The sequence below is a fragment of the Opisthocomus hoazin genome, chromosome 6 (genome assembly GCF_030867145.1).
Source record: "Opisthocomus hoazin isolate bOpiHoa1 chromosome 6, bOpiHoa1.hap1, whole genome shotgun sequence".
NCBI lineage: Eukaryota > Metazoa > Chordata > Aves > Opisthocomiformes > Opisthocomidae > Opisthocomus > Opisthocomus hoazin.
In genome coordinates, this window is record NC_134419.1 from 3,161,533 (window position 1) to 3,173,876 (window position 12,344).

Consider the following 12,344-nt stretch of genomic DNA (forward strand, 5'->3'; position numbering starts at 1 on the left):
CAGCCAAGCGGCGGGTCTGCGGGCCGGGAGCGCTGGGAGGGCGGCGGCGGCGGGCCCTGCGCGGGGAGAGGAAGATGGAGGAGCCGCGGAGCCGAGCCCCCAGCCCCGTCCCGAGCTCCCGGCACGGGCAGGAGACCCGCCCGGTGTCCCGCCGGCCTTAGCGATAGCTCTGGTCCCCAAAAGATAACGTCCCAGAAATTCAGATTGCGGCTCTTACTGACCCTCCTTCTCCCAAGCGTCTCCCACGAGGGGAAACAGGCCAGCGTTTTCAGCCTCAAAAAGGGAAGCCGGAACGTTTCTCCACCTGGACTTGGAGCAAGCTGGAAGAGGCTCTGCAGGTAACAGCAGAAATCTCTGTTCTCAGCTCCTGCGGGGCAGGGAAGAAGAAAACTAGCCGGTGTTCCCCCCTAAGAAGTTAGATGATGAAACCCTCCCTAGCAGCAAGAGGATCAGAAAGGAAAATAGGTTCCACTGGGTATTGCCGTGTTATGTTTAACTGGACCCTACCTGCAGCAAAACCAAGTCTTTCCACGTGCAGTCCTTTCTCAGCCAAGAACTTCCTTCCGTTTTAACCATTCCTTTCCTAAAACACAGAGAGTGTGGCGTAGCGATTCCTGCCACATCTAACGAGGCTGATTTTATACACAAAAGAAATGCAAATAATGCAGTGCTCACTTTGCACTGCCTACTGTACGCAGAGAGCATCCCGTTATTTCCCAGCTCCTTCCCAGACGCAGCTGGGAACTTCTGACATACCCACACCCTGCCCGAGGCAGCGTTTACAGAGCTCAGCCGCTTGCCAGAAATTACCAAATATCTGTGGGGCCTTTTAATACAACTTCTTTCAGACAATTCTGGAAATGAAAGCAGCATCTGCTATACTTGCTAAGGAAAAAAAAAAATAGAAGACGCTGAAGGGTGTAAATCACAGTCGGCCTCTAGCAGAGCTCTCGTTTTGTCACTGACCTTTACTCGCCCAGCGTACGGTTACAGCAGAGTAACAGCACAGCGCGGGAGCTGCTGGCAGATAAATATAGCTTTTCAGGACTACCTGCTGCCCTTGCGGGTGAGGTCACACACATTTAATGTCTATTTTTAACTCAGACACTTTTTAAGAATCCAGTGACCAGGGTCATCTTTTTTTTCCTACATTAACAGACATTTAGAGAAAGCAGAAAAACACAACAGGCTGAATATTTTTAGTACCTCAAAGCTGGTTTTCACTGCTGTTGCAGCCTAAACTTGGTGGACTTCAGTCTCCTTATTGCAGCTACCCTGGAAATCATTAATTGCTGTTAACAGTCAAGAGCCCAAGACAGATCTTCAATTTCCTCAAATAATATCTTCCTATCGCATATGAAAAGGCAGAGTTTATTTTATATGAGAGTATAAAACCAGTCAGTAATTACTCAAGTGTAAGATGTGTATTAAATAAAAACAAAAAAAAAGAGGGGGAAAGAACCAAATCCTTTATCAAGTGGCAAAATGAAATCATGAACCCCACCCCTTTACACTTCCAACACCAAAACAACACAAATGTTTCATCAGGAATCCATCAGACCTATTTACAAAGTAATTTTTTCCCCAGTGAAGCAGTTCCAGCGTGTGATGGAACTACATTACACGTTGTAGAAAGCAAGAGCATATTTAGGGAAACTAGCTTTTATAAAACACAATTATATTACAGCTGTCAGCTACATTACTGAAGAGCACTCGTTTTCATTGTGTCTCGGTGTTTTCATGCCAATGCATTTCGTCAGACCGTCTGTGATGAATACTCTGTACTTACAGTTATTCCATCCCTAAGCTATCACTACACGCTTCTGAAAAGCCATTAGCAAAAGTGCGATACCAGAAATAAGGAAGTACTTCTGTGATTCCTTGGCTTTTTAACTAATCAAGCTCTGTGAAGTATAAATGCAGGCCAGCTTTTTGAGCAGGACAAGACTGGAAATTGTCTAGAAGCTGCCAAAAAAAAGTTCCCGGTGTAGTCTGAACGCTACCAAGAAACACCTCTGTAACTAGAATGTTTAACGTAAGAGGGAATGCACACAACTGTAAAGCCATTCTTCCTGCTCGTTCAGCGGCATCACATGCTGAGAAACCTGCATGCAAGAGAGAAAACAGAGGTGAAACAGCCGTTTACTGGAGAGCTGCGCGTACGTTACCTGAAGCGCTATGTGAGCAAAATGAGCTGTTTCAGTACTTGTGTCACTAACATTAAATGATGAACATTCATCATCTATAATGACAGCTAGTACTCAATACTTACTATTGAATTTAATTGCATGATGGCAAAATATCCATAAGGGGCACTGAGCCTACAGTTCATACTGAATGAAGCCAAAATTAAAATTAATAAAACACCTTCCAGGCTCAGGCCATAGATATCTAAAGTGCCTAAAGTGTCAGCAGCAATATTAGAATAGGCCCCAACCCTGCCTGGGTCATGGGACTGTGCCTGTTTACAACGCGTTTCGACGCATCTACAGTGGAAAGCTGTGAAACATAAAATGGTTTGGATGCCTCTTCTTTTAAAGAAAGAGACCATACTTTTAGAATAATAAAAACTGGGTTTTCTTCATAAATGAATGAAGAAAAATATCATGTGCATTTGTAATGCATTTTCAACTTCATTCTATCCCTTAGAACCCTCATTTAGAATGTTCACTAAAGCCTGCCCTGCTCTGGAATACGGATCCACAGATCAAATTGCCTTGTGGCTAAACATGATCCCTAAGCCTGGTTTAAGACAAATTAGCCATCTGCAAATCACACTGTCCATAAGCAGTGCCATACATATATTTTTGTTTCTGACTAGCACATGCTTGGTCTGTTTCTCACAGACATCAATATATCTAATTAAAATTTGTTAAGTAAAAAACAAGAAAATGCAGCCTTAGGAAAAAAAATTAAAATAAATTAGTAAATGGTACGTGCATTGAATGGGCAACTGAAACAGGCACACTTATGAAAAACTGCACAGCTATGGACTTTTATGGCAATCTGCACAGGGAAACACGGACACATGTTCAGCTCTGAAATATCAGGAACTATATCTGATCTGTACTGGTGATGAAGATGCCACTATCCATGTGCTCATTATCATGATAAAAGACCTGCAAAATGAAACTGTAAAAATGTCACATCATCTTTTTTTCTTTTTGCTTAGATTTTAAGTTGGCTAAACAATAAAAATCTTACCATCATGGATTTTGGCGCCACTTCTACAGCAAACACAGTAAGTCCCCTGTTGCTTAGGCAGTTCTTACTCTGCTCATTGCTGACATGAAGAATCACTTTGTTTTCAGACTGCAAGTGAAAAAACATGAAGGAACCCATTAGTCTTAATGGTTAAGTGACTGCTCCTTAGGTAACAACTGCACATCCCTCTTACTTCCTCTGACTTGGCTTTTCTACAGGATAGAAATGCTGTAAGGGTGCTGATGTCTATTCTCTTTGAAGAGTAACAATTTCAAATGTACCTTAGCATCATCAGAGCAGATTCATTGTCAAAAGTCATTTAAGACTTGTTGAAATAACTGAAGCACTTGTGAAGATACAACTTGGGAACACCATTGAGCGAGAAGACTGCCACAGAACGCTACTGGTGCTAACGGTTTACATCATTTCAAAAGGTGACTGGACAAATTCATAGTAGAAAACTACATTAAGGGATTTTAAGTACAAAGAAAATATTTCTGACTCAAGCAGTCCTTCATCTGCAAATCACTAGAGGCTAGGACAGCAATCTGGAGAAGTGTCACTGGATGCTTGCCCAATTTTTGTACTTGCAACATCCCCTACAGGCCCTTTACAGAGGCAGGACACAGACCTAGAATAATCTTTGTCTGACATCTGATTTTCCAAAATGCTATCACTCTAGCAAAAGGCTGTTTCCTTAGGAGCTGACACTACAAGTCCTTAAATTCTCACCAACTATGGACGGATTCAATGGAGACTAGGCTCCTAACAGCTGAAGATAAATGCCCAAGGTAAGCAGTAGGAGCACCCTTCATATTCATAATAAATGACCAGGATTCCTCCCTAGTTCCTCACTGCCACAAATCAAGGACACCCCTCACAAAGGTGTTTGTAAGAGACACTCATCAAGATGTGACCCATCCCAATCCACTGCACATGGTTTGTTTCAAGCATTCTCTTGAAAAAAACAGCTAGACTTAATAGAGATTTCAAAAAACAGCTGAGAAAATTAATATAAGTATAATCACTTAAAGGACAGATGTTATTGCTGTGCAAATGCTTCCAGGAAGGATCCAAGATATAAAACTGAAAGCTTGGTAATGGAAAATTCATTAACCACCAGTTTGTCCCAGGCAATGCTCAGACATGTGACTCAAGGACTTGCTATATACCCTGCTCTTCAGCTGTCTCTAGGTAAACTTCACTTTGCAGAGATGTTGGGAAATGTTTGATTCTTAGACCATGCTATCCAACATTCTCTCTGTATTGAGAAATGGAATAGAAAGACAGTTACTTTACACAATCACCCTTACATGGCAAAGAAGCCACTATGAGACTGGTAAGGACTGACCAAAAATAAGTTCTCTCTGGTGCTCACAGTACAAAGGGTTCGTGGACAGCAGAGTATAAATATGGTAATTCTTGAAATATGGTATCGTTGCAGAAATGTAAAGACAATCTAGCATTAAGCTGCTTACGACTTAAGTCCTCCTTTCTACATGGCAGCGAGATAAAGGCAAACAAAAGAATTATCTGTGCCATAAGTATCTTCCTGTAACAGGAACAAGGTCACAGAGCTTCGCCTAGCACAGAGGGTATATTATAGTAAGTTTGTGCTTTGGATGATACGAAATGCCTCATTAACCATTTCTTTTGGCACACAAATGGGCAGACAATAGATTTGGTACTGCTTACTCTGAGAAATTTGAAGCTCCGTATGCAAGGTCTTTTAATCTCCCCAGCTCACATCCTGACTAGGGTTAGAAGACAGACAACTTTCTCTACCCTCAGATTAAATACATAGCAAGACGAAACCAGAATCCATCAGAACTAGCATATTTCCTTAATTTAATTATAGAAATAACAAAGAAACAATTATTTCCATTTAAATCATCAGTACAATAACTGAAGATGTAATCAGACTGCTTACACTGCTGGAAGCTTAGAAGACGACAGACGCATAAAACTGCTTTTTTATTATTTCTTTCCAGGCATTTGCAATTCAAAAAGGTCTCTAGCTTACAAATTCTAATGAGATTTTCAGGGAAGTGCAACTATTTGCTTCACTGCAGCACAGTGGTATTTATGAGACCCAAACGGTATAAATGGCAGTGGTCAGTGATTTTAATCAGACAGCATCCAGTTGCTTCAGTAGAGAACCTCATCTCCTTCTCTGACATATCCCCAAACATATAAATAACTCCAGTGTATCTACCCTAAAGGGCGAAGTGCAGATCTAAACCTGTAGTTCCAAGGAGCCTCGGCATTCAGTCCTAATATTAGTCTGCCAACCCACCCCCTTTTGCATGTTTGTCCATTTAAAAATACACTTCTTGCAGTGCTCTTTTAAGACTTAAATCTTCTTAAGTTTAGCGTCTTACGGCACTGTATTTATTTACTCACAGTTCCCGATATAAATGAAACTGAAAATGAACAGCACATTCATTATGATCTACACAAAAAGGTTTAAAATCTGTGCTTCTCACCAACCACTTCTGCTTGGATTTACAATTCTTAGCTTGGACTAGTAATACAGTAGACCTGTAAGAGCAGCCAGTTAATAATTCATCTGTAATATGCTTCTAAAACACAATCAATGCAAATCACTGCTCCTTTACTTTCTTATACACGCTGAAACCATTGAATACTGTAAATGCTGTAGCCTTTGCTCTTTCTTTAGTTGTATTTCCTGTTCTTATTATTTGCTTTCTGGTATTATGGACATATTACGTCTCCAATATTTATCAAAATATTGAAAAATTGGAATGTGAACACAAATACTCAGATTCTGTATGATACTTCAAACTGCTTGCCTCATTATAATAAGCTGTCCTTTCCAAGAACACTGATCCAGACTCTTTTGAAGTCAGAGTCATGTCTCAAAAATAGCTCTACATCAGTCACTTTTTTTTTTTAAAATGAACTAGATACAGAAACTTGGTATCAGAAATATCAGAAAATGTAATTCTCAAAAACAATGCAAGGAGCGACAAAGAACACTAACAGAAAGTACCTTACAGAAGAAGTCTCATGCCATACCTTGTTTTCAATAACAGAAGTGATTCTCCTGGCCGCTTTGTAGGTATAGACAACTATGTTTTCACAGCCATCCATTACTTTGGCCTCTCCTTTATTAACAACAGACTTGCAGATAGCCCTGTTCAGTTGCCAGCTCCCTGCCTCTAGATATATGGCTTTAATTCTGGGTTTGCATTTTTCTGCATAGATGTCAACGACAAAGGGGCATGCCTGCAATGGAGAAAATGAGTTTTATCATCATTTTATCTGCAGTTTTTCCCTTCAGATTTTCATCCACAGCTCCTAATTATTTTCATACATGCTCTGAAGTAAAATTACTCAAATGCAAGTATGCCACTGAATATTAAATATTCAAAACCTGAGAGCTGTGGCAATCTTTTAAACCAAATGAAAGCTCAGGACAAATGAATGTTTCTCATGCTAGTCACAGCATACTCGATATGCGGCTTGGTGCATTTAGCTCCAACATAGCAAACCCTTCCTTGGATACTGAAACATACAGGAATTAAGATGAAGTATTAATGTATTTTAGTGTCTGAAATACCCCTTCACTATTGGAATCCACTAGGATTTCTCAGTTCTGTCTTTAATTTGTTAGAGGCTCAATGCTCTTGAAATATCTATCTCTTAAATTGTCTGAAATCGAGGAATTAGTTAAGTTTTAGATGCAAGTAGATTATACATGTTTAGATGAATGACTAAACCATTCAGAGAGCTATATTGTCCTTCGGAAAGCAAAGACGATAGCCATAAACCACAGCTAGTGTAAGGCACAAAATACCTTTTTGAAATGTCTAACTTGATAAAAAACCTCCCCAAAATCTTAGAGGATAGCTCCCTCTTACGTCTGAAATGCAGAAAGACAGTTTTGTAGTTGCTCTGCTAAGCATACTTGCAGGAAAGGAGAAAGTGCTACTCATTAAGAAACCTTTCACCATGATCTCAGTGTTTTCACTGAGAGACAACTGAAGTCTCTCTGCCATACAGAGTAGATTTGGTTCTGTATGTATTCGTTTCACACACATACTTTTATATGGTGACTACACTGACCTGATTTAGTTTAACAAAAGTTAAAGAAATAATACAATCAGACTATGATAAAAAAAAAAATCAGCTTTTCTTGGGAATGAAAGTTAACTGATTAAATTACCTGCATATTTAATGTTTTCTTTAATTTTTCATAATTTATTTTCTATTCATTAAAGATATCTGCTTTCTTTAGTGAGAGCTATTAACACTGATAGTGTTTCTGATAAATAAATAAGCACACAGAAACATCAGAGAAATAATCCCTGGTCCTGTAAAGTAAACAGTGTGCCATCAGAAGCCCTTTCATTAAAATTTTATGTTGAACACCTTCAGACACTTATGAAAGGCAACAGTAACAGAAATAGCCATGTCTGGAAATTCTGAATTTGGAATCATCTAGGGAAAAAAGTTATCTCCTCCTTATCCATTTCTGTTGCGGCTTGGGCCAGGAAAGTGACCTTTTCAAGCAGAGCCAGTCCTGCATTTTGTAGGTTTGCTCACAGGTCACAGTTTACCATCACTGTCTTCTCATCACTTCCCACCAGCAAGCTGCATGAATTCTTTCAATGGGTATTAACCAAGCTTCCTTCCTCTACAACCCCACAAAATACTGGCTTTTTCTAAAGCAAAAGGCAAGACTTACTCTTTCAACAACGTCAGTGTTACCCGAAGAAACAGGACACCATAATGACTGAAAGTCATAGTGTAAACCCTGTATTAGCAGTTTGGACTGGATCGCTGACCTACTGAGACCAATTTCTGACAGACAGAAACAGTACTGCAGTGGAACATGTGCAAGCAAGCTGTATACAAAGCAGTTATTTTTGCTATATTGCTATCATACCTCTGTCATTTCTAATGCTTTATTGTAGCCCAGAGACAATAAAGTGACCCAAAGGTCACTAGGATCCCCTTCACGGTCATTGGCTTCCATGAGATTCAAATCCATAAATCCTTGTCTTGTTAGTTCATTCTTCTTCATATCAAAATTTTCTGTTTAAAAAGAAATATATGGTAACAGCTAAACATCTGTTCCCTCTGCAAACACCCTTTATCCTTACAAAACCAAACTCCCACTTAGGTTAAATGAGGTTTAAAGGATGGAGCAGTCTCAGGCTCTCCAATATTATTTGGGAAAGAATGTCCTTGACCAGGTATGTGCTCTTTGCACAGCTTCCCTGTGGATATTAGATAGCGACTGAAAACAGCCGGCCCCTTCCATAACCCAAAAGAGGGTGAGATTTCAAAACACAAAGTTTTGAGTTCATATAGATTTTTTTCCCCCTTTTTGCTAGTAATATTTGTTGTGCTTTAAATTTGCAGAATGGGGTATATTAAGAATGGGAAATGAAAGTCTGTTGGGGCCAGCACCCTCAGTGCTTGAGCTCCTTGATATAGAAATGATTTACTTAGTTCCTGAAAAGCAATAAAATGCCAGTAATCCTAACACCCCTTTCTTGATAGAATATCATAGATCGACCACTCTAATGTCAGCAAACACATAATTGAAATGTCCTTGTGTCAGAGATTTTTAAAAATGGTTTTCTCATCTTCATAACAATGCTAAATCTTTACTATATATTATTAAAAAGGAATTACCAATTTAATAAATCTATCTAAGGGTACAGATGCCGTAATAAATGGCTTGAACTTTGGTGTCAAGATTTATGACATTCGTCTGAACCCTTCAACTGATTAATGACCTGGTGAAACATTCACCACATTATCTTCTTTCCTCTCTTGTGCACTTCACGCACACACATACACCCCTCCTACTCACGTTGAGACCAGTGCACAGAGGCGTAACACTGACAAAGTCATAAAGTGTGGAAAAGCACATACAGGGATGACACCGACGAGAAACTCATTTAGAGGAAAATAACTTTGTATGAGCTTTCCATCATTTAGGAAAAAGTCCAATATCTTAGAGTGGTTTGTGGAGAAATAGTTAACAGGACTTTCCAGATCTAAAGTATTTTGGCCCAAATTAAGGAATGTGCCATAGCCTACCAAAGAATTACATCAAACGTCACATGGGCCGACATACAACTACATGCCATACTGGCATTTCAGACCTAAGTTGCAGAAAAACTACATTTCTTATAGAAACTTCTAATTTTCAGACAATGGCATCTAAATTCCCACTGAGAAATTCCCACTCACTTCAGCTAAACAGCTAATGCTTTTAAACCATTGCTTTCGTGCACTGTATTGTTGGTGTAGCCTACAGGAACTGGTGGTTGTGTTCTCCTAGCCCTGTTATGAGCTAAATATGTCCATTCTCAAGGCCTTTGAGAGCTTAAAGCAATGCCACAGAATTCCTTTTTTCTTCAAAATCAATGTTTGTGGCCTAACGCTGCTCCTGCAAGCTAGCAAGATGTCCAGTAACACTGATGAGATGTATCAGCAGACAGAAAACAGAGTACAGCTGGAAGAGTCTTCACTGTCTGTCAGCTTCCTCGTCTCACTCACGGGAGTCTCAGAATCTCACGGCTGTCATATAGCGCAATATGGACAAACTGACACACCATATATGACCCTTCAAAAGACAGCTTTTTTATGAAAACCTGCTTTCATCTGAAGAAAATACATAGTTGCAATATGCATTTTCTAATGTCTAACGTTCTAAACAATCACCATAAGCTCTAGATGCCGTTTCTAAAGCATTAGACACACGCTAATTAAATGTCTCTCTCAACACTTGGTGAGATATGAAACTAGTATCAGCTTAATCTGAGGAAAGGAGATTGATTAAACGAATACCTGTTACATCTTAATTCACCATATGATCCATGATTAGAAAACCTGTAGTTTTTGGCAGCTATGAAATCTTTCACCTACAAAACTTTGCAATTAGCAATGGGAAGAATTGTCTCAGCAGAAGGTCAGTGGCACACAAACCAGAATGAAGCAAAACAAAGGACAGGAGACTGGAAAAGGAAAAAAAGAAAAAGAGAGAACAATATCTACATGTGTTCTTGGCAGAGGCTATAAAATGCTCAGTTCTTTTATACTATATACATAACAGGATGCTATAAACAGCAGCTTTCAAGTAGACCGATAGCCCTAATTAGTTGCATCAAGCACCGCAATGAACTTACCCTTACACACAGCCCATGCTTCCTCATCGCATTTCTCACCACTAGTTCTCAGTTCAAAGAAATTGTATTCCTCCAAACTCAGCAGGCCATTTCCATCCAAATCAATTGTTTCAAATATATCCAGTAAAGCAGCTCTAAAAGATGAAAAAGGCAGAACTATTTCCAAATACTTCTGTTTCCTTTACTGTCTCATAATATTGTCGGCAACTGTTCAGTCTATTTGAGAATATTCTGTACAAACAGTATTTTAGTAACATACAGCTTTTAAAAAGCTAAATGTTATTTGGAGCACATACTTTTACAATGGTTACCATGCCTGTTTGGGAATATGACTCACCGGAACTCTTTGGTCAGAGCCAGTTCTCCATCTTCACCTCTATACACCAGCTTTGCTTCTCCAGTAATTTGTGTTTTCACCTTCTTCAGCCTACAGCCTGTTGTGAATGGGAGCAGCCAGTAAACACCTGATCCGAGCTCCCCTTTCCATCCAAACGTCTGCTCTTCAAGGAAGACAAGTCTGTAAGTTACTTCTCAAATGATACCTTTCTTTATTAGTAGTAATACTATACAAAAAGATTACTTGAAAACACTGGTAATGCTACGTTCTTTGCTTAAAGAAAACAGGTCTACAGTGAGAGGTTGTGTGATGTCATTTTTAAGACACAAAAACTAGTGAATCTCTTAGTTAAAATAAAAGTTAGAAAAATGTACAGGACCGGAGATGAGGAGAGAACAGCCATACTAGAACTGTCTAATAACAGTCCAATCATTTTCAGATTTGTACCACTCTTTAATTGTTCAACTTTAAAACAAAAGCAGCCAGAAGCAGGTTCACAAAACCCACTGAGTTTTTAATTTCCTCCCTGGTTTAGCAGTTTTATTCAAACTAGCAACAAAAATTTCCTATTTAAAAAGTCACAAGTGACTTAGGTTTTAAGAAGCAAGCCAAGTTCCCTGTGGCTTGGAAGGGGGAAGTAATTTCACGCTGCCATTTCTTCTCCCTTATTTCTGCCATAGGATAAGAATATTCTGTGCATTATGAAGTTCAAAATCATATTTATGGCAAGGAGAAAGAAAATTAAAGGAAATTTTATCAAATTTTACCTCTGAATAAACAAAAAAACCTTTTGTTTCTGAAGGTGCAGGAATACAAGTGAGCTTCCACAGAGTATCTACATCGATAACCTGCAACTCAGCAATAGTTGCCAACACACCCCATGGTAATATGGTCCTCACAGGAATTTCATTAAACTTCCATACAAGTGGCTTGCAATTCAGCCCATCCAAATGGCATAACTAAGACAGTATTACACCCTACCTTGCATAAATTCTGTCAGTTTTGAAAGGGAACATGCACAGAACAAGTGTTTCTTCTCTCCTCTAGTCTGATTAGGTACAGTTTGAATTCCTTCCAAACACATGGGAACTCACCCATGCAGCATTAACACATAAAGATATAACAGTTACAACAGGAATACAACAAAAACATCTAACCTCCTTGTTTTGCTGTTCAGTAAAGCTCACAAGCTGTAGATTTTCTGGTGTTTCATTTTCCTTCAGAATATACAAAGCTGTATCCACTGACAACCAATGACAAGATTTTCCTAAAAAGAAAAACATTCCCGACACAAATGCTTAATAATGGCACAAAATTGTTTTTCTTTGAACTCCAAAGTAGATAATTCCATGGTATTTACAATATTGATCCCTGCTAATGCAAGATGGAAAAAAAAAAAATCATTATATGCTATCGGGATTTCCTTCCTATTTAGGCTGATCAGACAAATTGTTGCAAGTCTTGTGATTGTCTTACAGATAATGATTACTATTAATAGCTCTAATATTAAAACGTTTGGTAGTTAAGGAAGCTATTTTCATTGTAATTGATATTAGCAATTAAGGATGTTAGCAAAATTATATCATATTCTCTTTTAATGTTCTGTAAAATAGTGTTAAACTTATCTTGACTAG

At 38.9% G+C, this 12,344-nt stretch overlaps 1 protein-coding gene across 4 annotated transcripts in view; it reads right to left on the reverse strand.

The window, feature by feature from the left end:
• Positions 1-1,233: 1,233 nt before the first annotated feature.
• Positions 1,234-12,344, reverse strand: part of EFCAB7 (EF-hand calcium binding domain 7) — a 29,951-nt gene continuing 18,840 nt past the window's right edge. For 2 of the 4 annotated variants that reach the window (XM_075424308.1, XM_009931325.2), the window contains 7 exons: positions 11,868-11,977; positions 10,711-10,868; positions 10,374-10,507; positions 8,117-8,265; positions 6,244-6,453; positions 3,205-3,312; positions 1,235-2,105 (listed from right to left, as the gene is read on the reverse strand). In XM_075424308.1, coding sequence (XP_075280423.1) covers positions 2,031-2,105; positions 3,205-3,312; positions 6,244-6,453; positions 8,117-8,265; positions 10,374-10,507; positions 10,711-10,868; positions 11,868-11,977 — 944 coding nt within the window. In that variant the 3' untranslated portion in view covers positions 1,235-2,030. Of the gene's footprint in view, positions 2,106-3,204; positions 3,313-6,243; positions 6,454-8,116; positions 8,266-10,373; positions 10,508-10,710; positions 10,869-11,867; positions 11,978-12,344 lie in introns of all 4 variants that reach the window. The other 2 variants (XM_075424310.1, XM_075424309.1) reach the window with 2 other exon arrangements.